Source organism: Tinamus guttatus, unplaced genomic scaffold (assembly GCF_059628265.1).
Source record: "Tinamus guttatus ecotype Peru unplaced genomic scaffold, ASM5962826v1 Tinamus_guttatus_pri_ptg000249l, whole genome shotgun sequence".
Classification (NCBI taxonomy): Eukaryota; Metazoa; Chordata; class Aves; order Tinamiformes; family Tinamidae; genus Tinamus; species Tinamus guttatus.
In genome coordinates, this window is record NW_028288783.1 from 1201128 (window position 1) to 1227899 (window position 26772).

Genomic DNA, 26772 nt, shown 5'->3' on the forward strand with positions numbered 1-26772 from the left:
GATGCGTGTCACTGTCTGGAGCTCTTATCGTCCTGCTTCTGCACTCAAGAAGCCCACTTACCTGGGCTTTGCAGTGACCGCAGGATTTTGAGTTGAGACAAAGTTACCAGAAGCTTTAGCAGTGCTGACTTGAGGCTCTAGTAAAGTAGGAGTTGCTGAGGGCAACTATTATTATTATTATTATTATTATTATTATTATTATTATTATTATTATTATTATTATTATTATCTGTTTCAAATAAGCTCTGGCCCTGAGCCCTGTCCCTCTGTGCCCCATCACTGGGGCAGTGAAATTCAGATTTAGTTGTGCTACTGAAAAGCCTTTACCTGTTCCCGTATAGTGCTCCCAGCTACATCTGCTTGTGTCCTATCCAAGCATTATCCATGCAGTGGGGCTGCAGGAATCTTCCCACAGTGACTCTTTCTATCCTCTGGGACAGCTGATGGGAAGAAACCACAGGCAGACAGACCACATCTTCCTCTGTTACATGCTCCGCTCAGCAACGTGGAGGATGAATAGCAAAAAAGCATGACAGCACCATGGCTTTATGGCTGCGAAGGTTCAGAAAAATTGTGAGGCAGGCAGGGACTCTTGGAGGCCAAGACACAGCCTGAATGAGAATATATTCAGAGCCACTTCATATTGTTTTGCGATTCAGGTCCATCCCGCACCTTTTTCATTTGCCCACCTTTTTTTTCCAGGTTCCCTTCATCTTCTTTTCCCTTGCTAAACCTGATATCCTAGTGTCAGATCTTCTCTAATACAGCTGTGGCTGTGGTTCAAAAGGAGAAAGACAGGATGCTAACTGAAAAAAGTAGCCATCTGCTTGGGTCTGATTATTATTATTATTATTATTATTATTATTATTATTATTATGTTCAAGAGGAATACCCATGATTAAACGGTACCTCCGTACTCTATCCTTAAAGCCTTTCCAAGCCATCATGCAGCAGACTGCTTGTCACAAATCCAGGATGAGCTCCTCCTGATATACACACATATATATATAGGTTTACAAACACATGTTGGGATGTTTTTAGTTTCTGCTGTCTGCTAGAAAATCTTCAGGAAACGGAGCTCTATATTAACAGGAGAACAGTAAGATCCTGCAGGTATAATCACAGCAGAGCAGCAGTCCTGACATCCTTGTCATTTGCCGAGAATGTCCTTAAAGGAGATAATAGCAAGTTGAGTATGGGCTGATCACATGGAGCAAGAGGGCTTCCTATTTCTCCCAAGAGGAAACAAAGCCAAATATGCGATGCGGTTTATTCTACCGGAAAGTCTTTAGCTCTTGTGCCCAGATTACTAGCATTTCCCCCCAAGGTGTAAACATTTTGCAGTGAAAACAAACAGCATGGCGTGGATCACCAGAAGCTCCCAGAAGCTGCAAACAGCTGAGACTCAGCTCTCCTCTCCCTGGTCCATTTGTTAAGCAACATTCACTTGACAGATACTCTGCATCCAATGCAGGCGATGAGGTTACTCTTTGTGGTATGCTACAGAAGAGCAGGTGGAACCGCATGACCTTAGGTTCAGGATTTTTTTTTTCTTGCTCTTGGACTGTTACTTAAAGTACTGGTTTTCAGTAACTGGTAATTTTCACATGGCAAATGTATCCTCTGCGTTATCTGTCAGACTGTCTTCAAACTCAATTCAATTACTGACCATGCTGCATAATGTTCTGTTGAACATTGTGAGATTTTAGATACCCTTGGAAAAAAAAAAGATTCTCTTTCAGTACAGCAGATAAAAATGTAGAAAGCTATATGCCTGGGAAAAAGAAGTGGAACGTTCTTCCATTAAAATTTCCCCAAATGCTGAAAAAAATATCAATTCTGGCATTTTTTTTTTAATTCACAACTGCACCCAGCTATATTTAAAGCATCATTCAGCCTAAAAGGCTGGACTGCAGTTTATAAAGTGAGTGCAAAACTGGAATTCAACCAAAAGTCTCTTTGCTGGGCTGGCTAGCAGGACAGTGATGGGAAGGAATAGCATTTCTCCTTGAGCTAGGGAGACCTTCACGAAGGCTTAGAAGAAGACGTGGCAGCCTTCTGTTACCTCATATACAAGTGCATTTAGCAGGGGGGTATTTTAAACAACTACTTGAGGCAGTGAAGATTTTTCTAGCTTACTCAGCAAGGGCTCTCTCTACTTGGCCCTAATTAGCCAACGCAATAGCGTGAAAACTGGAATTCACAAGTCAAAATATTGTTTCCCACCACTGGGAATCTGACAGGCTTATTAGAAGTGATGGATTAACAAACTCAGTCTGGAGCTCCCTTAAAATAAATAGTGCCTGTTCCTAAAACATTACAAGTTAATCCAGATGCTTTGATCCCTTTCACTTTGGAAGCAAAGTACTGGTAATTTTGTTCCTATGCTTTGCTTATGGCTAAGATTAAACATCAATACTAAGATTAAACATCAGCAATTTCCGATGATATAGAACTAATTTAGAGAATATTACTAAACTTTTTAGTATAAACCGAGCCCAAAGTCGCTTGCTGAATAAAAGATAAAAGCCCTAAAATTTCGGAATTCCAGTGACAATAGAGGGATCAAGCTGATGAAATGCTATATCTAAAGCTGGGCAGGATAAATATATCATAATTGCAGAAAATTTTGTGAAGCAAAGGAATTTCTTGCCACGAGCATTCTGAAAATGACTTCTAGCTATTTTTAGCGACAAAAACGGAGCTACAGAACATGTAAGGTGTCATTTGCCTTTGCTTTTTTACAGGTGTGTCTAAAAAGCTGAAGGTCAAGTTTTCAGAAGACTCTGGTCCCACTAACACTTATTTTATTATCTACCTAAATATCCACATTTGCAAATGGCTAAGCACTGAGCAGCTCCCCGGGGAGGAAAATCTCAGAAGAATATGGATCCGAGTTTCTCAACACTCAAGGTGGTTCTGTGGGATACTTTGACTCTTCTTAACCTGTTGCCAAAAAGGAAGTAAAAAATGATTTGCCTAGGATCTGGCAGGTGCTTTTTTGTACAAAAGTCTTGAGAAGAGAAAGAGGTCAGTAGCTGAGAGACTTGTCCAAAAGCAGAGTGAAATTAATAGCTCAATTCACATAGGCAGTTGATCTGGGGAATTACAGGGTTGCCAACCACTAATCTTCTGCATAATAAGTTTATCTTAAAAATCACAGGAATTTTTCTTTCCTAAAACTGTTGATCTGTGGTTTTGCCTCTGCTTTCTGAGTTTTTACAGAGCAGCCATTCAAAGTTTCAAACTTTTCTCTCAACCGCCAGTTTCCAACCCCTCCTTTCCAGCATATGGAGGTGGAAACTCGAAAAACATTTAAGCATCATGAGACTGTGAGACTTGGCAACACCGTTATCACGATGTTGCTGTTTAGACCAAATTCATCTCAATGACCTCGAAATGAAGGTCCTATTATTTCTCACCAGCCCTTCAGACTACCCATTCCCCAAGAAAATTCACATTTGGAATAGGATGCCAGGGTTGTTTGGAAAGAGCTAAATTCTTCACAGCTGCCTGGGAATTGACAAGCTTCCTTTGCTATAACATGGAACGCAGCATATTTCTAAGCCAGGTGGAGGATACCGTGTGAGGTTCTTGTAGGGCCTAGAGTTGGCAAAAAGACCAACGTTTTCAAGTCTGCACATATATCTGAGTTACCAAGGCTCGATAATAATTTTCTGGCAGATTAGTCCTGCCCTGCAGCAGGTTTCTACCATCACTATAGCCAGAATGAAAGCAATGGGTCTGGATTTCACACTGTATCTTTCTACACTGAAGCTTTGATTCTTAAAACTGTGGGGTTTTTGTTTTGTTTTGTTTTGTTTTTCCTGAGGAGTGGGTTCCTTGACACGTGCAAGAACAAGTCTGACAATCCACAGGTAAATGGCAGAGAAAACCGTAGGGACACTTCCATAACACTCATGACTTGGAGTGAATTATTCAGAATAAGTTGATAAACCTTTGCCAAGCTTGTTAATGGAGAGATTGTGCCCTGCAAATCGCAGGTGTGACCTTGTTTGTTCAAAGCAGAAGAAGAGGTTACGATATTTTCTTTCTTAGTTTTGCAAAGCTTGTTGATCCTAACAAACAGTGTCTCTAATATGAAAAGTACCTTCTCATAATTAAATAATTAATGTGCAAAATGATAGCTTTGAGGGCTTTTAAAATTGTGTTTATATGATGACACCTTTTTGTGAAAAGAAACTGAGTTTTAACCATGATCTTCATACAAAGAAACTTTGGATCAACATATCTTGTGTTTTCATTCATAGAAAAAAACATGGCTATTCAAATCATAAAACAATGTGCAACACAGGGATGGCCCAAAAGCAGTCTGAACAGGTGTAGGACTCATTTTTTATAATACCAAATTCTAACAAAATACCGATGCTCAACAGCTGTTTAAAAAAAAAAGTCATTGTTCATCTGTTTTAGTCTTATCCAATATTGGAAAAATGAGACAGGTGTTCTCAGTGTGCCCTGTCTTTTTCACTAAATCTTGTAAGATTTCTTGATCTAAAAAAGAACCATTTCAGCTTTTCTGCTTTACCATTCTTTCTGCGCTGTGACTTAAAGTGTGATGCAGTTTGCACCTTCAGATCTCTTTTACTTCATGGCTAGAGTGTTTAAAACTCAAATGTAAATCTGCACACTATTGTGAAGATTTTACCAGCTTTTATCTGACATTGCACGCACTGATAACATGTATTTTGTGAAAGCATTTTTGTATAAAGGACTGGTCAAATCAAAATCAACATGTGGTTCCGCTTATCTATTAATGTTCTGCCACATATTTTACCACTCTTTTCCTTGATATGAACAAAACCATCTATCAATCATAGACTACTTATAAAGGATGTGATAAACATGCTATCCTTTTTTATAATACTATTTTTATTAATATCCCTGTATTATTCCTCTGTATGATCTATTGATTTGTTCCCGTCTACTCAAATGCTAAGTTTTGTGCATTAGTGGATGTGTGATGCAAACCTTACCCATAGAGTTCCTGTGTGTTTAGCTCTGATAGGATAACTAGGGGTATTTAAGCATCTTGCACCAATTGGGAAGGGTCATGGCATTCTGTTGCAAGGGCCACAAAACGTAGTGACTAGGTAATGGTTTAAAAAAAAGAGGTACAAAAATTTCCCAGGTCAGATTTGTCAACATTCTGCCAAATAAAATTGGGGAGAGGGGAGGGAGGTGCTAAAATTAAGCAGTTATGTTTAATTTTCGGTCACTGTTTCAGCAAGAGAAAGGCAGGTCTGGGTGACAGTCCCGGAGGTTTAGACACTTTTTAGCAGTGTGGTAAGGATCTCTTGTGCCTCGTTTCAGCTCCTCCAGTTTTAAAGTTGCTTAAAGTGGGTTTGTGTCAACCCAGCTGAGACAACTCAATTGAGAAAAGAAAATCCAAGTAGACAGGCCATTGGTGCTGGGTTTTTTGCTGCATAAATACCTGAAAAGGAATTTCCAAATTCACTATGACACAGACATAATACTGGTGGAAAAGGGGAATAATCAGTTTATTTCAGTCACTAAGTCAAAACAAAAGTATATTGACAGTGTATTCATGGTATAAAGAGGCTTTAAAGGCGCTAACTGGCAGCAAGAGGAAGAGCCTCATATTCGGGCGAGGCTGAGGGGCAGCTGCTGCCCTGTCTCCCGAGGACTCCACGCTCTGGGAAAGGCCTGGCATGAATAAGTTTTGCAGGGTGGAAAGCTCCACCGCTGCCCTGGTGCTGGACCCAGTGCTGGGATGGAAAAACGAGCAGGGTAAAACAAACCCACACAGTACAGAAACCATGTGGGAAGGGCATTTCCTTGGAACCCCAAAAGTGACATTTCATATTTATTTCTTAAATTGCAGAGGCTCATTTCTACTTTTCCCCCTCCTCTCTTTTTTTTATGGAACATTTTAAGTCTCAGCAGACCCCTATTGTCATCTAACCTTGCACTCCTCGTCGCTTTTATATATTTCATCCAACTCACCTTGACTTCCAAGCTGAACGTTCAAAACATAAATTTTATTGGAGGATTATGAATGGAAAATAGGATTGCAAGAACTGCGTATCCCATATGGTACTAATTTATAATATATTAAGTACTTGCATTAAAAAAAATGTAAAAAATGAAAACTTGTACCTATACAGACCTACAACACCTATAAATAACGTTCTGTGGTTTCACAAGGATTTCTCTTTCAAGGTTTATTTTCTAAGTTACTGACTTGGTCCTTCTAAATCTCCTGCTTCCTCCATCCACCCCTATGTGAAATTTAGGGCCCCAGTTAGGAAGGACTAAGAAATAGCTTAGATTATCAGCCTGGATGGAAAGAACTCCTGCCCTCCACGGAGGATAAATGTGATGTCACGAGCACCCCGCATTGCTTTGTGTCACTCGTAGCTCATACCCACCGATGTACATCTGCTAGAACCACCATGCAGCTACTGCCGTGTATTACAGACCAACTAATTTGTTTCAAGTGCTGTCATCACTGCAGAAGCAAAGGCAAACATAAACTGAAACGATGATAAATAAAACATTAAAAGATAATATATCTTCCGGCAACCTCCAGCCCATTTTAAAAGACCGCTAAAACCTTTATGCAAGGCAACACGATTTACTATCTGACTCTGCAAACTATTCCAGAATATATCTCTTCTATATTTTTGGAAGCAAAAAAGCTCTGGCTGCTTGACACTGGAATAACAGCGATTCCTAAAGTCTTAACTTTTAATTTGCACTAAACTTTGTCACTTTGTGCTTTTTTGCGAAGCTGACGACACAGGGATTGTTTGTTTGTTTGTTTGTTTTGAAAAATGAGCATTCAGGAAATAAATCTTGTTCTCAACAATTAAACACTGCTTTTGTTAAAAAAAGGAAAAATGTCAAGTGAATGATGACAAATACCTATGGGAAAAAAATACCAATGTGCTTCTAAAATGGCCATGTGGAGCCTTTCAAGGGGGCTGGTTTGATGCTGCCTTCACATTTCCCAATGTGTCAGTGGTTGCTGGTACTGTAATATGCATAACTACTGCTAACATTTCATAATATGACAATCTAATAGGTGAAATAGCTTTGGTATTTTAAAACTCATTATGAGCAGCTGTGACTTAGCACTGATGGATACATCATTACTTTTCCTAAATCAACGTTTCTTTGGATGAGTTATATAAAGTTGTTTGATTGCCAGAAAGACAGGAGACACTGATCTGAAAAAAAACCACTAAAATAAAACGCATTTTTAAAATCTCTCACACATTTTATGTTAACATCAGCTGCCCCTAATATTAACAAGTAATGAAACTACTAAAAAGATCATTTCACAAGTGAGAGAGTAAAATAAAAAATGGAATTAGCATTTTTAAGTGAAAATCTCGAAATGCTAAAAAAAAAAAAAAAAAAAAGAAAACTTGTCTCAAAACTGAAATTTCCTGGGTGGGAAGGAGATTGTTAGGATATGCTTTTTCCCCAAATGAATTTTCCAAGGGTTCCGAGCTTTATTTGCTTTCTAGTTCTGTAAAGTCCATATGAATTTCTCATATCAAAATTTCCACATAGCCTGTCTTACATGGGACTTATCTTGTATTTAGAAAATGTATTAATACATTTTAAGAAAATATTTAATGCATTTAAGCTAACAGCAAAAGTACAGATGATGAAAAGTTGTTCTCTTAAAAGCATGGCATGTGGTCATCTTTAGGGCTAAGCAACCTGCATGTTTTAAACACTATTTTTAAAAATCTGTTCTAGATCTCTGTACTGAATGCCAGTGATGAAATGGGTCCAACGGATTTGCTATTCCTCTTTTTCTCCATTTCTAGCTTTCTGGATATTCCATTTTAGTTCCTAGAGAAGCTTTGTGGCAAAATACCTACCAAAACCACACAATTGGGAAGGTTTAAGTATGCGTGGGAGTCAAAAGACCACTTGCAGAGGCTATAGGAGAAGTAACCTGTGTTTAGTCTGAAGGTGAATGAGGCTGGGAGCTGATTTATAATAGTCTGATTGTCAAAGACTGGCAAGTCCTGTGCCAGGTGGGAGGGGAGATGGAAGAGTGGCTCAGAAAAAAAAAGTGAGGAAAGTCTGATATTATTCAGTAGCTTATCTTTGTTGTAAAGCCAGAGATGGTGGGGGTCGTGTGGATTTATTTTTGATTTTTTAACCTGTTGTGCTCTTTCCATCTCCAAACAGAAAGCAAATTTGAGCTAGGGTGTCAACCTCAGTGGGGCAGGTACATCATTAATGCTTGGCAGGGGTTACATCTTTTTTACTGACAGTAGCAATAAAACTTATTTGCCACATGTGGCTTATTTGTGAATCGGCCTCAAACTTTGAGTCACGTGGAGGAATGCTATCCATGAGCGCCTTGCAGAGCGCTTCGCAGGATTCAAACTTTGAGCAGAGATGTAGAGGGTGGAGTGGATTTCAGTTTAATGCTGTTGCATCAGCTTTGGCGAGACAACCCTGTGCCACTCTCCGGCAGCTCTGGAATGCACTTCAGTTACCTAGTCCAACTTTAGAGCATGTACAATAGGCTTTACACTTCAGGAAGATGACTGACTAGGTTAAATCTTGTCTTTAGGAGCCTAGGTAGACAGGTTAACATAAATGTATCTATCTATCTATCTACCTATGTACAGGTTCTATAGGTATATGCATTATACGGGTTTCTTCCCAACTATAGTCCCCCGCAGCACATCAGACACGTCACTTGCTGCTCTCTGAATTTTGCCCCCAGCAGTTGAGGTGCTTTCAATTGATGTGTGTAATATGGATGTTCCACGTATATTTTTCCCCTCCAACCTCACTGCAAGTTCTTCATGTCCTTTATACTTACTATTAGTATACTTGGCTCCATATTCATCTCTGAGTCTGTCAACATAGTTCACCTCCTGTAATCAGGAAATGGTGATTAAATGAACATCCAAGTACAGAAGCTGTCAACCTGGTGTTCATCTTTTTTTAAAAAAGTTAAAAAAAAATGTTCAATTACCTTTTGCACTCTGGGAAGCTCCTTAAAAAAAAAAAAAAGTGGTTTAAGCTTCTCAATGATCTTAGCAAAGAAGCAGTCAATGAAGGTGAATGCCAATCATGTCATTTTAGCATTTCTGGCGGTAATACAGGAAATAATAATCTTCACAGAAAAGTTATATTCTGCAAGCCTTGCTGTTCTATGCATCCTAGGTCTTATAGCTCCCTGCAGGAACCTGTCTGGGCCATTTGGGTTTTAACCCATCAGTCTTTCTGCTTTGTAGCTACCCATCTTGGCATCTGATCTATCTCATTGGAAGGTCCTGGAGACTGGCTGCAGCTTGTATTGCAAATGGTGTTTGAGGGAAATATTTATATCCTCTTTATGTCCATAGGGAAAAAAAAATCTAGAATACATATGCCATGAACCTAAGAGGGAACATAATCCACTTCCAGGCTACGAAGCGGGCACAACTTTTTTATGCGTGAGCAGCAACTCTGACTTCTGCTGGAAACTCCAGGTTTCCGCTGCGTGACAGTGCCGTGTTACCTTCCAGTTACGCTCTGCGGGCAGCAGACCTTTTTCCCAGAGCACCCAATTGCTTCCAGCTGGTCCCTTTCACCCCGCTCTTTGCAGATCCCTTCTGCGCACTCCTCTATGCATCTACAGGGCTCAGCGCTGCCGGCACCGACACCCCGGCACAACCGCAACCAGAGCTGAGTGCGGCTTGGGCGCTGCTCAGCAGATGAGTAAGCACCGACTGCGGCAGCCCAGGACAGCGGCTCTGTAATTAGGGCTCTAATTCCCGGTGCAGCTCGTAGTCGCAATGAATATTTATTTCGGCCTAGAGAATAAACGAAATCGCGCGGAGAGGGCCGGGGGGTCCCGGGCAGGGCAGTGCCGCAGAGGGCGAGGAGCGGCCGCCCTCGGGGAGCGCGTTGGGCGCGGGGAGCCCGCTCCGCCGTGGCCGCCGCTGCGGGCTGGGGCCAGCGGCGCCCTTGCGTTGTCCCTCCCGCCCTTGCCGTTATTTCTGGAGAAACTGCTCCGTGGCGACGCCGGAGCCACGCAGAGTGCCCCGGCCCCGAGCGTCCGGCGGAGCCCCGCGAGTCCGGCTCCTCGGAAGCCGCCTCGGCCCCAAACGCGGCCGCCCCGCGACGTGCGACGGCGGCGGGACCGGGGCCGCCCCGCGCGGGGCCATCGCCTCTTGTGCGGGGCAAGCGGCACAGAGGGGTCTTTTCCTTTCATTTCCACCCCCCCCCAAAAAAAAAAAAGCTGTGACATCGCAATGTTTTAGCGTTACGAGGTGTCGCCCGCTCCCCTTTGCGGCGATCCCTGCAAGCTCCCGGTGCTTTCCACCTCCCCAGCTCGGGTGCCTGCGGAGCTCCCAAATACGCGCTCGGAGCCGCCGCTCCGTTTAGCACCGCGTTTTCTTTTTGTTCAGCTTCTGCGGTGGATGAAGAGGGGAGAGAAGGGAAGGAGGAGCGAAAGTACTCGGGGATCCCGCAGCCGTGTTCCCGCACGCCGATAACGATGGCGCTTCCCTCCCTCTCCGCCCCGTGTAAGGACCGCGCCGGTGCGGGCTGAGCCCGGCGCCGCTTTCCGGGCGGCCGCAGCCGCGGTGCCCTCGGGGAGAGGCCGCTTCCCAGGGGAGGGGGCGAGCGGGCAGCGGCCGCGCAAGTGCCGTGACCCGCGGCCGCCGCGGGGGCGCATCAGGCAGCGAGGGAGCCGCCAGAAACACGCGCGGCAGCGGCGGAGGCGTCGGGGCAGCAGCGGCGGAGCCGTCGGGGCACCGCTCCGTGGGTTCCGCCGGCCCGGCGGGGCCCTCGCTGCTACCGGGCCCGGTACCGGCGGCTTCGCCGGCGCATCCAGGTGGCGAGGGACGGGCCGGGGGAGGAGGAGGAGCCGTCGGGGCGAAGCGCCGGCTCCGCGGGACGGGCGCGGGGGGAGCCGCCGGGGACCAGGGCGGGCGCCCCGGCCCGGCGGCTCCCTCCGTGCCCGTCCCCCGTCCCCCCCGCATCCCCGACACTGCCTCGACGGGACAGCCCCGAGGTGAGCGGCGGGCGGGCGCCGGTAAGTAGTTTCGTCTGGGGAGGGGGCGGGCGGGCGGCCCCCTTCCCTCCGCCGCCCCCCTTCCCTCCGCCGCCCCCCTTAGCCGTCCGCCTCCCCCGTCCCCAATCCCTTCCCCGCCGCCGCCACTGGGAGCGTGGGCCCTTTAAGAGCCCGGCTTTGCCTCCCGGTAGCTGAAGGTCATTAAACACAAAAGCGCTCCAGCGCTGCGGTCCAATATAGCGCATGCGCCCTGCCCCAGGACTGGCAGGGAGACGGCAATATGGCGAGAATGCCTGGCAGCGGCGGCGGCGGCGACTGGAGCACCGGCGGCGGCACCGGCACCGGCGGCGGCACCGGCACCGGCGGCGAGAACAATGCGGGCGACCGCCCGCCGGGCCGCGGCGGCACCCACCGCCCGCAGCACTACTGCAGCGCCGGCGAGGAGGAGGAGGGCGAGGAGGAGGATGAGATCCAGGAGGTGCAGATAACGGGGGACGAGGAGGAGGAGGACGGAGCCGATGGGGGGCTGCTGCTGGACGAGGAGGAGGAGGAGGAAGAGGAGATGGGTCTGGAGTGGGACGGCGAGGAGGAGCCGCTGCCGCCGGAGCCGGTCCATACGCCGGGCGGCGGCGGCGGTGGCGTCGGGGCGGCCCCGGGGGGCGCCCCGGCGGCGGCAGCGGCGGCCCCGGGGGGCGGCGGCGGCGCGGCGGAGGACGCGGAGCTGGAGGCGGCCCTGCTGCTGCAGCGGCCCGAGCGGGCGCGGCTGAGCGAGAACACGCGGCTCGCGACCCGCTACGCCGTGCGCATCTTCCGCGAGTACCTCAGCGAGAAAGCGCAGAGCCCCGACTTCGAGACCATGGACAAGGGGGCGCTCTGCCGCGTGCTGCGCTCCTTCTACGCCGAGGCGCGCTCCAAGAGCGGGCAGCTCTACTCCAAGTCCTCGCTCATCAGCATCCGCAGCTCCCTCAACCGCTACCTCAACGAGCCGCCCTACTGCCGCACGCTGGACCTCACCAAGGACCCCGAGCTGCGCGCCGCCAACCTCACGCTGGCCGCCGTCATCCGCAAGCTGGAGGAGCAGGGTGCTGGGCCTGTGGTGCAGAAGCAGGCCATCACCCGCGCCGACCTGCGCAAGCTCTACACCTGCAGCGTCTTCAGCACGCAGAGCCCCTTTGGGCTCCTCAACAAGGTCTGGTTCGAGACCTGCATGTACTTCTGCACCCGGGGCCGGGAGAACCAGCGGGAGCTGGAGGAGGACTCCTTCGGGCTGGCCATGGACGAGGACGGACGCAAGTTCGTCTACTTTAAGGCGCTGGGACCCTACCACAAGTCGCGTTCGTCGTCCTGGAACAAGAAGCGGGCAGAGAGCAGCGACGAGGAGAACCTGCCCCGCATGTATGAGACGGGCACCGAGTTCTGCCCCTACGCCAGCTTCGTCAAGTACCTCTCCAAGCGCAACCCCCTCTGCAAAGCCTTCTTCCAGCGCCCACGGGACCACTGCAGTGAGGGCGACGTCACCTGGTACGAGAACAAGGCCATCGGCAAGAACCTCCTGGGCACACGCATGCAGATGCTCTCCAAGGCGGCCAAGCTCTCCAAGACCTACACCAACCACTGTATTGGCGCCGTCTCCATCGCCACCCTCAACAGCATCGCCGGCATCGGCACCAAGCTGGGGGGGCCGCCACCGCACCAGCACCACCACCCCCCTTCCCACCACCACCTCCTCCACCACCCCGCCAGCGGCAGCTGCTTCACCCCTGCCACCCTCAATGGTGGCCCGCGGCCCTGGCCGCCGGCCGCTGACCCCTACGTGGCGCCCAAAGACGGCGACGCGGCGCCAGTGAAGGCGGAAGTGGCCGCGGTGGCCCCGGCCAAGCGGGCCCTCTACGAGGCGGTGTTCCCGGCGGGTGCCGCGGCCGGCGGCGACGCGTGCGGCCCCTCCGCGTCGCCCAAAAGACTGTGCCGCCGCGCCGCCGAGCCGCTGGACGCCGCCGCGCCCGCCGTCGTGGTGGTCTCAGTGAAACACGACCCCCTGCCTCACCTCCTCCCTGAAGCCAATGGGCACAGAAGCGCCACCTCACCCACAGTAGTTTCACCTGCTCTTGTTTCCCCCACACAGGTAACTGGAAAAAAAAAAAAAAGAAAGAAAAAGTTGACATCTCCCGTTGTCCCACCTCCCTGCTGTGCCCCTCTTTTCATCCTTTTTTCCCCCAAATCTGGGTGCCTCTGGAGACGAGCGCCTCGCTCTGCAGCCACTCTGCAAGCGAGCCCAACGTGAGCGTGCAAACTTCCTCGCCCTGCCCCAGGCCGGGGGGAGCCGGCACGGCAGCCGCGAGCCGTGCCCGGGCGCCACGGTGCTCTCCCCTCCGCGTCGCGTAAGCGGCTCCGTTTGGCGAGTGCTCCTAGCTGCGCCCCGCATCCCCCTTTTTCCAGGAGTTATGAGTTACGAAAGTCGGGCCAAAATGGTAGATAAGGGCGTCAGATATCATTAGTGCGTACGGTGCTCTTGATGTGCTAATGAACTATTTGAGTAACCTCAAATGCAGGAAACAGCCAGGAGAATACTCAATTACACACTAGTAATGAGGGTGTAATTTTAAACTTCAGAAGTTAACAAGAGGGTTAATATGGCAATTGCATTCATCGTGTATTTGTTTATTTAAAATAGCTCTGTTTCCTGGCAATGATCCTTTTTCCTTTTTTTTTTTTTAATAAAGCAAATTGGCTTTAGTTGCATTTGTTGCCATAGTGGCGAAATATACAGTAACAGCACAATTAAACAGGTGTAGTTTAGCTGCGGATCAAGACCGAGTTCATTAGATGTGTGGGATTTTTCTGAGCTTTTTTATTTTTTTTTTTTTTATTTAGGTAAAGCAGTCTTGTAAAGAACTCTGTAGAGATGTGTCTTATTACATGTGTTACTGTGTGCCGGCACACGCTTGGGGTGCGCTGCCAGTCCCCTTCTGGAGCAGTTTCTTTTGGGGTTTTTGATCGCCGTGGATTACTTGCCGTACTCTGTTTCAATTAAAGTCTTGCAACTTAAAGCTCTTGCAGTTTGCTTTAAGTTTGGAAGCTGTTTCAACTGTATCTATAAAACTTATGCACTTGCGTTGTGCCCCATAAAATACCGCATTTCAGGCCATAACTTCAGTGCTAGCTGCCCGGCGCAATTACAAAACCCCTCTGACATTCTTGTGTCAAATAATAACAGTGACTTCAGCTGTGGGCCTCCAAGAGCGCTGTTCGGTGAACACAGGTATACGACATGCCTGAGCTGTTTCTGAAGTGGAAATACCAGTTCTGGACAAACTGACCCTTTCAAAGAGTTGAGTTTGCCAGCTAATCACGCAGCCTGAAGGCTAATTGGGGATGGGGGGAAAAGAAAGGAGAGGGGGGCTCCCTGTGAATGCCTACATGAGCATCTCTGGTCTCTTAACATACCTCCTGCGACCTCTTTTTTTTTTTTTTTTTCCTTAGGTGTGTGGGTTTTATTTTATTATTTATTTATTTATTCATTTATCTTGGACCACTTCAGTGCAGTACTGTAGCTTGATCTCCTGCTGCGTGTATCTGGTGTCTCTGAATGGATTAGAGGCTCGATTATGTGCAGATAGTGGTTTTGTTCTAGCTCCCTATTTCAGCTATAAGCTAATGCTTTTTGCTGTGTTTAATGCTAAACTCCTCTTTTGCCTGCTTTTAATGTCCTCAAAAGCTAATTTTGAAACTTCAAGCTCTAGTTCAACTTTCAGGATAGTAAAGGCATGCCAAGGGAATTGCTCTGATAGAGTTAAGTGCAATGGAGTATGCGCGTCTTCCACCTGTAAAAATGAGGTGTCTTGGTACTTCCAGTCATCAGGTTGGGTAGCTTGTTCTCAAGCCTGGCCCAGAAATCTTTTTATCACTTCACACTTGCATAAAGCTTCCTGAGGAGAAATACAGCTGTCGTGCTGCATGTTGCAGAGCAGAGCTTCCTACCCGAAGCCTTCGGAGCTGCACTTCTCATTAGTGGCTGGTTATTGGCAGAGAAATATCTCACGTAGATGATAGGGGACACAGACACGGGCTGTTTTCTTAACTGTATCAAGAAAGAAAAGGAGCAATCAGTAGCGTGGGTTTTTCAGTAATTATATGGAAATGTTCATCTCCATTCACCATTTAATCAGCTAAACAAGCTGCCTGGCCACTTTTGTAGCTAAATCTTATCTTTGCTACAGAATTTATTATTTTAAATCTTTACGAGAAGGAAGCTTTTTCTTTAATCACTCCTTCTTCTTGTGTCAGTTTTAACTTGTGCATCACTTTTGGGATGTGACAAAATGAAAAAATATTGGCTCTAGAGGAGGTTTCCTTGGGAGAATGCTAAACTTTTTCTTCCTAGCTACCTTTTTATAATAGTTATGCTACTCCAGGTCCAGGGCATTTCCTGGGGAAATTAATGACCGGCTGGGGTTAATGGCCCAAGGCACTGCTTCTAGCCATCAACTCTCCCAGCTGGTCATTAATCCCCAGGAAATGCCCTGGCTCTCAATCGTTATTGCTTAATTACAAACAAAGACTTTCCAGGCCTTCTTGCTGAATACATCTCATCAAGCAATGTGATGCTGAAGTCTGCTGTTGATAAATACTACCAATTTCTTGAAAACATGAAGGTCCCGGGCTTATGTTTTCTTGGTCATCCTTGTAATTGCCCTTGAAGGGGACAGATTCTTCTCCCCTTATGGGGCAAAATTAATGCCCTGGTGAATAAGCACTTAGCATGTTTACACTATGTGTTTATATATATATATATTTATAGCATTAATAATGTTAAGCAAGGTATGAAAAAGGTTCAAGAAGAAGCCTTAACTGACCAACTTGCTCTGGCGGCAAACTTTTAAGAATCTGTGCAAGACTTAATTTTATGGTTCTCTGTCATGGTTGCTCCCATCTTTTGTTTTAGCCCTGAGATATCTTTTAACATTTGTTTTGTAAGAGCCTACTCTAGAGCTAGGGAAGGGTACATTAAGCGTTCATCTTGATCCAGCTATTGCTTTAGGTTGCAGATATATACCATATTTTAAACATACTCTGCCATCCATGGCAGAACTTTATTTTCAATCCTTATTTGCTCTGGAGTGTAGCAATTTTCCTGCCACTGCTTGCAGTACTTCAGTTGAAGTTGATGACAGAGGGATGTGATTTGGCTGTTCATATCTTGTGCTCCTGAAAGATGGACAATAGCTAAGTTTAAGCTTTTGATGCTACAATGCGCTGTTAACTGTTGAGATTTATAAACTTGTTACATGCTGAACTTAGTACAGTAGTAATAGCCCAAAATAGATCCAAGAAAACAGATTGGTTTCTGCCATTGGTGATGGGGAGTCGTGTGTCACTTTTAAGAAAATGTTTCTCTCCTACTGGTTCTCTTACTTGGTAGGGTTTCTCTGAGGTACTTGTGAAGAATTTCATCACCTACTAAGATATCTACCAACCATTTAGTCGTTTAAATGTGACCCGCGTCTGCATCAGTCATAGGTCTCCTAAGGAATCCTTAGACACTTTTGCTACTGGTTCTAACCCAGGCTAGAGGTTTGTTTCCTTTTGATCTGGCATGTGTCTTTTCATTGCCTTAGGCTTTCTTTGAAGGCTTATTTTGACCAGAACCAGAAATCTGACTGCAGGTTTTGGAAAAGACAGGAAAGTAGTAATACGTGGTCGTATAAGTAGATGGCAGACACCACTGGTAACCAATTGAAGTAATTAAAAAAGCAAACTAGTCTCTCCTTGTTCTTTGGAGGGGGGAAAAGAATCCTGCTTGTGTGTGTGCGATATAAAACCATATCTACCTCTGAGGCTATTGTTTTGTTTTTGGTTTGTTTTCATGGGAAAGATTTTCTTCTAGCAGAACCACAAGTACGGAAAATGATAAAGTGATTAACCATGTAAGACACCTATAAAAATGGATTGTCTTCCGATGTTTGCAAGCCCTAGTACGACTGGAGAGCAGGGGTGTCAAATACTGTCCCCAGAAACACTGTTCTTCATGGAAAGCTCCATAGCAAACTACAGTAAGGGTGGTTATTGCTATTACATCAGGGGGAATAAGCTAGCGTAGTGTGTAACTCTGAATCCTAAAAATTGGGCAGATTTTTTTTGTTTGTTTTTTGAAGATATCCCAAGCTACACTCTCAGTAGCTAGCATGAGGTTGGGTGTGTATATGGGTGGCTCCCAAAACTAGTGTAAGAAAAAACAGAATGGCAGTGAGGCTTAGCGATCTTGTTAGGTTGTCGGAGTTAAAAATTCACCAAAGTGAATGGAGATCTTTTTGTCTTTCCTCAGTCTGTTTGGGTCAATATTAAGTGTTGTAGTGTTGTTTTAAGGTAATTCAGGAGTGTACTTCTTAGATTTGCAATGTTGTTCTGGTATATATATATATATATATATATGTATATATATACATAACACACACAAATTTTCAGTATTGGAATTTAAACTACATAACCATTTGCCAGACTGTTTTTACAGAGCCTCCTAATTGCACCAACATGTTATAGGAGAAATTAATTTATGGAACTGTGTCAAGTCACCATTTCTTCCATTAGCACCTTTTTTAATATTTTTGCTTTTTAGAATTTATACTCCTTTCAGATAGTTGCACAATGTGAGCTCCTTGGCAAACTTAAGGAGGCTTGCCTAGTCAGCCTTCAATGACTGCAAGGGGTGATCTGTTTTGTGTAAATCAAATGAAGATGACCTTTTTGATGACAATTAGGAGGAAAACCAGCATCATTAAAGTGCTGCTACGTTTGTCGCTTTTGTTTTGCAATTCTATAGAATGTGAAGTGACTGAGTTGCTACTCTTCCTCTGTGAACATCAAAGATGAAGTGCACAAACTTAAAGGCAGCAGAGGCTTTTTTTTTTTTTTAAACAGAAACGTCTCAGGTGATTATCCTGCAAAAGATTTCCCCTTGCCCGCTGCTCTCCTTCTAGAGAGCAAGAGATCAGAAACGGTTCAGTCTAATTGGGGAGTCTGTATGGCAGAGAGCTGCCTTATTTCATGTATGGTGTAGAAATAAATGAGTGCTTAAACCCTTTGAAACACACCACTGCTGCAAAAGCCATGGGCTGTAATTAAATTGAATGTGGGGTTGTATTGTCTCGTGCCCTTGGCTATAAACTTGATAACAGACCATGCTATAGCCACTATTGTGTTAGAAGCTGGAACCTAATTAGCTGTGTTGTAGACTCGCAGTCACTTTGGAAGACCTTCTGTTCATCTCTCTTTCCCAGTGTCCTTTTTTTTATTATTATTATTTCGGTCTTCTGCTTCTGAAGCAGCAAACATACCCTCCTTTTCCGAAAGAAATCACTGAGGGCATGTAGCCAAGTATGTATGTGCAAGATAATTTTTTTATTGTATTTTGGATTCGAGGGACAAGTGTTAATAACTGTATTTTATCAGATGTAGAAGAGATTTATTAGTGTTGTGATAGTGAAAATATATAATCATGTTGTCGGGGGATGCTTTATAAGTCTCTTTGAGGCGTTTGCAGCGGGAGTAGGGAAGAGATTGAAACTTCTCATAATACCTTGGTCTAAAAGTAACATTGGATAACATAAGATAGAATTCTGTTCTGGTTGTTTGGGAGATTATCTGTATAGGAAAAATAGCTCTTACAGGCTTTTACAAACTCACGTGCTTTGCACTCAGCCACTTTTAGTTATTTGATCTGAAAACCTCCAGCCTTGCTAAAGACTTAATCCCTAATGATGCAGGCAAGTGCCTTTGTGTTCTTAATGCCCCTTCTAGTTTTGGAAATGATCAAAATTGAAGTGCACAGATGCAGCATATACATTTCCAGTAAATTATGAGGAAATCGATACATTTATGATTGCACATACCTGTGCATTTTTGTAGCTAGTGTAGGTCACGAAAATCGAGGGGGGATTTTTCTCTGTTTGTTTTGGGTGGGTTTTTTTGCCTACTTACTTCATCACCAGTATATGAAAATGCTCATGCCCTATATGCTGAGGGTGCATCTTTTTGATATAAGGCAGTACAGTACGTAGGTGTTTGAGCTAGCACTCTGTGGGTTTTCTGACTTTTTATATTAGTCTGTGTGGTGCACTGCACTGATGCAGTTTGTAGTGTTTCTGGAAGTTAATTTAGGTCCTGTAGTCTCTATAGTGCATTACAGTGTTGCTTATGCAGAGGGATAACCTCTGGTCTCCTGACAGAGGCACTAGCAGTGTGAAACGGATGCTTTTTCTCTACTTCATGTTTGTGTGGTTTTTATTTCTTTTTATTATTTTGGGGAACTGAGGGAGTTCAGAAAGACAAAACTTATGTGAGCCCTGGGGAGGCATGGACTAAATCCTTTGGTGGACCTTCCCAAGGTGGCCAGAGGGGAGAGGCTTGAGCATCACTTTGCCAACAGTGAGCAGCTCTGAGGAGTAAGGAGCTGCTGCACTAGGTCCCCTCAGGTAATGCAGCCTCTACGTGCTGCCTTAAAAAAAGGAGGAAAGTAGAAGTCTGTTCATGGGAGATGAGAGATGAGGATGAGTTTTGCCTTTGCTTCTGTTTCCCTATCCTAAAGATCATCTGGAGATGCCGGCATGACTTCTGATCTGGGGTTTAAGACTATTACAGTGCTCCTTTTGGCAGAACCAGGTCTGGCTGTGTCATTGCTTATTTTAGCTTGATCTCTTCAAAGGGGGAGTGAGAGGATGAGGGGGCTCTATGAGTTGAGACTACTCGGTAACTCTAGTGCAGCTCTTGGACTTCTCTGCAAATTAGCACCGGTGTACACTCTTATATTTCTGACAAAAAAAAATCATGCAAAAAGTAATGCGTAAGCGAAAGAATTCCCATAATATCACTTTTTACTTTTATTTGTGTGTTCATTCACATATGTTTAAGGATTGCTGGAGAAATTCCAAGAGCGATTTCTCAGTGTCTACCGCTGAATCGTGAGCTTTTAGTAATCACAGCAAATATATATGCTTGCTTCTTTTGCTATAGTTAATTTTTCTCTGCAGATTTCAAAAACAGCAGGGAGAAATTAGTCTGAGGTAAGGCCAGCAAACTATCTCTGTTGTTTCATCTTTGAAGTGTTAAAGTCCAAAGCAGTAGTCCTTGATTCTGTGTTACCAGCTGTGCAGCCCACCGAGCCTCCCTTGTCGATGGCAGGTCTGGTGTCGCAGCTGAGGTGCTTGAGGGTGTTCTCATGGTAATGGCCAAGAGCATCAAAACTCTTCCGTGCAGTGGGAAATAGCCAGTGGATTCATTAGCAGGGATCCTTCACTTGGCACTCGTCTGGAAAAAGCCCTGGAAGCTGCGCTCTTCCTCCCGTGTCCCAAAGGTGAGGTTTGGGGTGTCTGCCCCAATCCGGAGGGCTCTGCGAGGCAGGTCTGAGCTGTTCTTTACTAATGGGTAAAACATGGTGTAGGCTGGGAGAAAGGAAGATTAAGTGGACTGAATAGCTTCCTTCCTTCTTTCCTTCCTTCCTTTGCCTCATAATCCTATGGTCAGCTGTTACTTGTTGATGTGCCCCATGTATTCCTCCCTGAATAGTCAAATTGCTCCGCTTAGAAATGTACAGTACCTTAAATGCTGTAATTAACCCATATAGTTTTGATGCCAGATTAGGAGGACCTAATTGTGATAGCTATGCTGATGAGCTGGGAAGTGTAAATGGGAGCATAGGTGTCATAACAGTCAAACCTACAGGCTATAGTAGATTCTTGGATGTCACATAAAGAGACAGCTCACTTGAATTAGTTGTGCTGTTGAGGGTTCCTTGTGTCTCTAATAAATTTGTGACTAACATAATGCTTACATAAAGGGTATTTTTGTGCTGTTCTTAATGTCTTAATCTCAGATATGGCTGGTATGCCTGCAACAGTTACCACATAGTTAGCTGGAAAACTAGGGACTACATTTGCTATAATCAGGAGATAAGGCTTTTTGTAGTCTCTTATAGAGTTTATTGATATTAGTTTCCAGCTTGAATATTTTTTTTTCATAAATTTGTCATCTTTTTCCTGTCACCTTTAATGCTAGTTTCTGTAAGCTCTCTCTAGACATGAAGAGAACCAGGTTTGCATTTCTACTAAGCTCTTTAAAATGCTTGGGAGTGGAGAGGAAGAAAGTAAGGTGCTCTAAGCACATGGGGTTTGGTGAATAACCAGTTGAGAAAGAAGTATTTAGCTGATTTTTATCAGCTGACTTGGACTTTTGAGGAGACCCTAAGCATTGACTGGCGAAAGTCGCTATAAGGACTTCCAGGAGTGGAGAGTAGCTGTTTCCAGAGACTAAAGGGATAATGTGAAGCTGTGTTGTCCATGAAGCTCTGTGAGAATTAAGTTCTATAGAAAGAAGATTGTTGTTCGTAGGAATGCGGTTTCTTTCCAAGACAAACATGGGAATTGCAATGTGAATATGGCAGCTTTTGGCTCTAGATCTTTTGCTCAGGTATTGTTTTACAGAAAATCAAATAGGCAGAATGGGACTAATATGGTTTTGGTGTCAGACTGAAAAAGAATCACCACAAAACAGCTTTTAAAAGCTGTTTCTCCCATGCGGGCTCAGGCATGAGCTGCTGGTGCTGCATCCCTGGAGCTCTGCCCTAGGGATGTCACGCGAGGCCACCAAAAGCCAGGCTGCCTGTGGCTCTTATCTCCTTGAGTCCTTGCGGCTCTTCCTCCAAAATAACCCCCCGAAAAGTGCTGTAGGAAGAAAAACTAAGACTCTATCACTTTTTTTTTCCCCCAGTTTCCTATAAAACCAAAACCAACTTACAGCATAAAAGCTTCCCATTCTTGCAGTAATGACTGTGGCTTGAAATCTCCATCCCCTCTGTTTGGATGGACTCTGCTTCTAGGGTGGAGAAGAGATGAAAGCTCGTTGACCTATCTGGAAGGCAGAAGGCTTTAGAAAAGCAGTACTTAAAGAAATAGCATGATTTTGGAGGTGCCACATAGTTATTTTCATTGGAAAAGATCTATAAAGACATTGAAAGGAGCAGTAAGGAGGAGAAAGGAAGCAGGGTGAGAACCTTACCATCCATCTTGCTCCAGCACGTTAGAAACTTGGTTCAATTCTGTATACAGAGTACATCTGATGGATTAGTTTTGATGGATTAAAGGGGTGGGGAACAGTACACCTGCCTGAAAAGGAACTCAAATTTAAGGAGGAAATTAAGAGTGAAATAATATTCTCTCCTAATGATAAATAACAAATGTAATAAGCATCAAAACAAAATTTGAATTTGGAAGAAAAAAGTCTCAGTTTTGCTTAAATTTCAAATTAGCTAAAAGGAAGTGAGTATGACATAAGCTAGATGGATTGTGTTATTGCTTCTAAAAGAAAATTGAACCTTTTTTTTTCTTTTTCTTTGCCTTTCCTTACTTCAAAAGTGTGCTATACAAATAAGTGGCTTCCTATAGAGTTTTGATTCAGAATAAGTGAGAATAAGTGTTGATTCTTGAGTGTGTATCATAAAAGAAATCCACTGTCAGCACTGTGGCAAGATGGCTTATAAGCATTGTGTTTGTTTTTATTCCTAATGGACAATAAACCAGTTTCCTCAAGCTACTCAAAATGCTCCTTGTAAACTGAAGTGTCCAGATCAATTTCTCATTCATGTCTTATTAAAGCTCAGTGAGGACGTTGGGAAAACATGTTTTTAATCAAAGTACTGTATGAACTAGTGATCTACTCCATTAATCTTTAAGCTACTTCATAAAATTCCTGAAAAGAAGCCCAGTGGGTTCCTGCTTTCAGCAGAAGCTTTATTCCAGCTGGATGGCTGAGCCGGCTCTCGCGGCGAAGGGGATGTTGGGGAGGTTTAGAGAGCAGGATGAGGAAAAGGGAGCTGGGCAGACCTGTTGGAGTGTTGTGTTTTCTCTCTTTTCTTGTCTGATTCTCATTTTTTCCCAGTAAAATACCGGCCTTGCAAAGTGACTTCTATGAATAGCTTTCTGCGTCCAAAATTGCTAGTGTATGCTCGGCTGTTCTGTGCGTTAATGCCTGCGTTTTCATTGTATAGTCAGTTCATGTTATATATGACAGCTTTAAATGCTTCAGTGGCGTGTTTAATCAAAACACAGTTTTTCCCTGAAGAAACAAATGTAGGGTTGTAGCTCCACGAAGCCGGAGTTTCTTGGTTTGGGTGGCAAGCTGTATAGCTTTCAGCAGCCCATTCCTTAGAAGTTAAGCTGCTGTAATGTTATAGTCTATTTTTTTAAAAGCATGTTTGCAACTTGTACTGTCTATTTTCAGACTTCTGTCAGGTTTTTGTGCACCTTAATGCTTAGAAGGCTTGAAGCGGACATTTACAGCATCCATTATATTTTTATATGTATGTGTGGAGATAGACGTATCAAAGTACATGGCCATGCACACTTAGAAATTCATTCAAGGAGAGGTCTTCGTCTGCTTCATTATTCGTTGGAAGTGGTTGGAGTGCTGTTATAAAAAGCAATAGTATTGTATTTTTGAGATGAGTATTTCACTGTAAAATAAGCAATTTTTGCTGTGATAGAAAGGGTTTTTTGTTTTTTTTTTAAACAAAAAGATGTCCTAGAAGTGACTAACAAATGTAAGACCTCCCTAGAGTGTGCCAGTGGGATGTTCCTGTAAGATCAGGAAGTCATCCTTGAAGAGTGAGGGGATGGAGGTGTTGGAGATGGTCTGGAATCATTTGGTACGTTATGAGGGGGAGATAGGTTATGTGGTCAAGGAAGCTGATAAGAGATGTTCATCTAGTTGTACCAGTAATGTAGCCCAAAGAAGCAGGGGAAGTCCTGATCTATATTAATGAAAAATTGTTAGCTGTTCTTAAAGCAGTTTTGTGATTTGGGTGAAAGAGTTGTTAGTCTTGGTCCAGATCGTAGCGGACCAGCGTCCTCACGATGGAGGACACCATCACAGCTGGCACTAATCGTCCCTGCTCTTGGCAGCCTCGGGGGCTGCACGGGCAGGAGGACGGGAAGGAGGAGCAGCCGTCGGCCCTGGTGCCCGGTTCCTCCGGCGGCGGCGCCGAGGGCAGCGTGAGGCAGCTCGCCCTGCCCGCGTGTGCCTGCCGGCCGCACGGGCGCTGCCTCACAGCGTGGGGCTCTTCAGCAGGAGCCGCCCCTGCTACCCGTGTAAATGGCGGGGAGAAGAAAAACGGCCCGGTTTGTATTCTTCTTGTTCAGTGTAATTGCGAAAAATAGCCATCTTCTCCATCCTCCTGGGCTTGCCATCTTTAACGCGCTGATTTTTTTGATGACTTTTTGTGCCTAGTCACTTTTTAACCAAGCTGGGGAGTATATTTTATTCTCTCCTGCATGGATTTCTTTGCCGTTCATTCTTTTTTTCCTCCACTCCATTTCCACTCCAGGCAAAAATTATTTCCATCTGAGAGGGGCTGGATTCGTGTCATTCCAGAGCAATTGTAAATGACCCTCCAGATTTGCGTGCACAAAGCCGAGGGTGTTTTCCCTTTGTGCACACCCCCTTTCCCACCTAGGCTGTGGGCAGCAAAGGTCATATGGGGCCAAAGCCGAAGGCAGTTGTTCCCAGTCCCCTGTCCCCCAGACCGGGGGCCCAGGAGCAGATGTCTGCAGGAGAAAGTACGAAACGGGCAAGTGAGTAGTGATACGTGCGATGGCCTTAGATGCTCCTCATGTGGGTGCTGTAAAACTACGCGTGCTAAATCTCCCTCAGAGGCATAAGTGAAATGACAGAAGGAGATTAATAATTAAAAGATGACTTATTAATACAATAATGATGGGTCTGTGGGATAAACGGACCCCTCTGTGTTTTTTTCTCATACTGTTTTGATGGGAATGCTGATTAGAGACAAGGTAAACTTGTTTGTACTTTATTCATCAAGAGCAAACTGTAAACTGCCCTGCCTCCCCTCCCCAGAGGCAACGCACTTGAGAAGATGCCAGACAATTAAAGTACTTAAGACAGTAATTACAGTCAAATATACAACAAAAATAAAATGATTGCCCATGATTTTTTTATACTTGGTTTTGTTCTCTTCGTTTATTAAACCACAATTCTTGCCTCATGATTTAACAGGAATGTCTCAAGTGGTGATGCTGAAGCAGGCGACAAGTTTGCTTTGGTTTGGAAGCTTGGTTGAGGAGGGAGGAGTGCAAGTTGGATATTGAGTATCCTTTTTGGCAGTCTTATTAGTGAATTGTTCACAACTGTAAAACTCCTGCTTTTTAAACACATCTCATTCGGTGTCCGAAGCTGGCATACCCCTGACTTCCAGTGCAGGTTGGTAGGGAGGTGATGCTAGTGGTCTCAAACTTTCTCTTCCTTGCTTGTATCTCCTTTTTTTTTTTTTTTTTTTTAATAGTACATGGAATAGCATTTTTTTGCTATGATACTTAGCAGGGGAACCCTGAATGAGGTTGACTGTGTTCAGTTAGTAAGGAAAATCCAACCTTGTTTTCAAATATTTACATTTACTTGATGCTCCTTAAAATTCCTAAATGTCTCTACAGCCCTGACACTTGCTGTGAAACTATGTAGAGTTAGGGTATTGCAATAGAAACTTGCGTGTATGCTAGCTCAATGTATTTTAAGTGAAATTCTTTGTGACTTCAGTATTTCAGATAACACACAATTCAAAAGGAAACTTAGTCTTAATGAGATCCAGCTGGTGCACATAAACCTTTCATATTACATTACATAATTAAGTTGCTAAGTTATATATGGGGAAAAGATCTTGTTGCTTATTCTTTTATACTGGAGTTTTACTAGGCTATATAAATACTGTAAGTATTTAATGGAGGAAATATGGGATTAAAAGCAAAAAGCAAACAGCAAAAAAGGTATGGTACAAAAATGTCATAACATGTTCAATATTACCCTTTTGGTATTTAGCAGTGAAATGATTGAGCCTTGACAGTGTTCTGAATGTCACTTACATTAAAATTGCTCTCATAAGAACAATTTCCAATTGATTGGTGAGATTAACGTGACTAGTTTAAGGGTAAATTGTTACATGCTAAACTGTATTGGAATGTGGATTCGCTCTGAGTAATGTTTTGACCAGCCTTTTTATTGAGCAAAATCTACACCGCTGTGGTATTTAAAGCAGGGTGCAAGCTTATGGGCTCCCTACCATAACTTAACCTGTTCTGCTTTTAACAAACTGTAATTATACAAACATAAACTACATCTTCATTTGTGCCGGCTGCAGAGCATGGGAGAGGAATGTGGGAGGGCACCACTTTGCACCACTGCGAATTTAGTTGCCTACCTTGCAATAGTTTCATGAACATCCTAGAAAGCTTCTGAAAATACCGAATGTGGAATGTGCCAAAAATGGTTGAAATGCCAGACTTTGCCCTCTGACAGGCAAGCCTCAGCAAATCGTAGCTTGATGCTTCTGCCCTCAGCTGCCCTCGTTTTCTGAAGCTGGCTCCCTTGCAGAGTCAGCAAAAGGCAATGCGTACCTACACTTCTGCAGCCACCATAAACCTCGGCCAGTGGATTTTTCGTTTTGTCTTTCCGCGCTGTCATCGGCACCGGTGGTTTCACTTGCTCTGCCCTGTGAACTGGGACGTGAGGCTCAGGGTCAGCTCTGCTTTGCGAGCTCTGCTCCGGGGCTGGTAGCCCAGGACGGAGGAGTAGTTTAACAAGGAACAGTCCCAAATTGCCTGGCTGTGTGCTGAGTGATGGTGAGTTGGAGCCCGTAGCTATCCTCATTTGCAGAGAGTGGTCAGACGTGTATCCTAACGCAGTTACAGCCT

At 44.7% G+C, this 26772-nt stretch overlaps 1 protein-coding gene across 4 annotated transcripts in view; it reads left to right on the forward strand.

The window, feature by feature from the left end:
- Positions 1–26772, forward strand: part of KCTD1 (potassium channel tetramerization domain containing 1) — a 99020-nt gene that overhangs the window by 20043 nt on the left and 52205 nt on the right. The window contains exon 1 of one of the 4 annotated variants that reach the window (XM_088526669.1): positions 10916–11047. The exons of 1 other annotated variant lie outside the window; for it this stretch is intronic. Coding sequence is in view for 1 of the 3 variants with exons in the window: in XM_088526665.1 (XP_088382791.1) it covers positions 11307–13148 (1842 nt within the window). In the remaining 2 variants the exon portion in view is untranslated. Of the gene's footprint in view, positions 1–10915; positions 11048–11247; positions 13149–26772 lie in introns of those variants that run through there. 2 more of the 4 variants (XM_088526671.1, XM_088526665.1) reach the window with 2 other exon arrangements.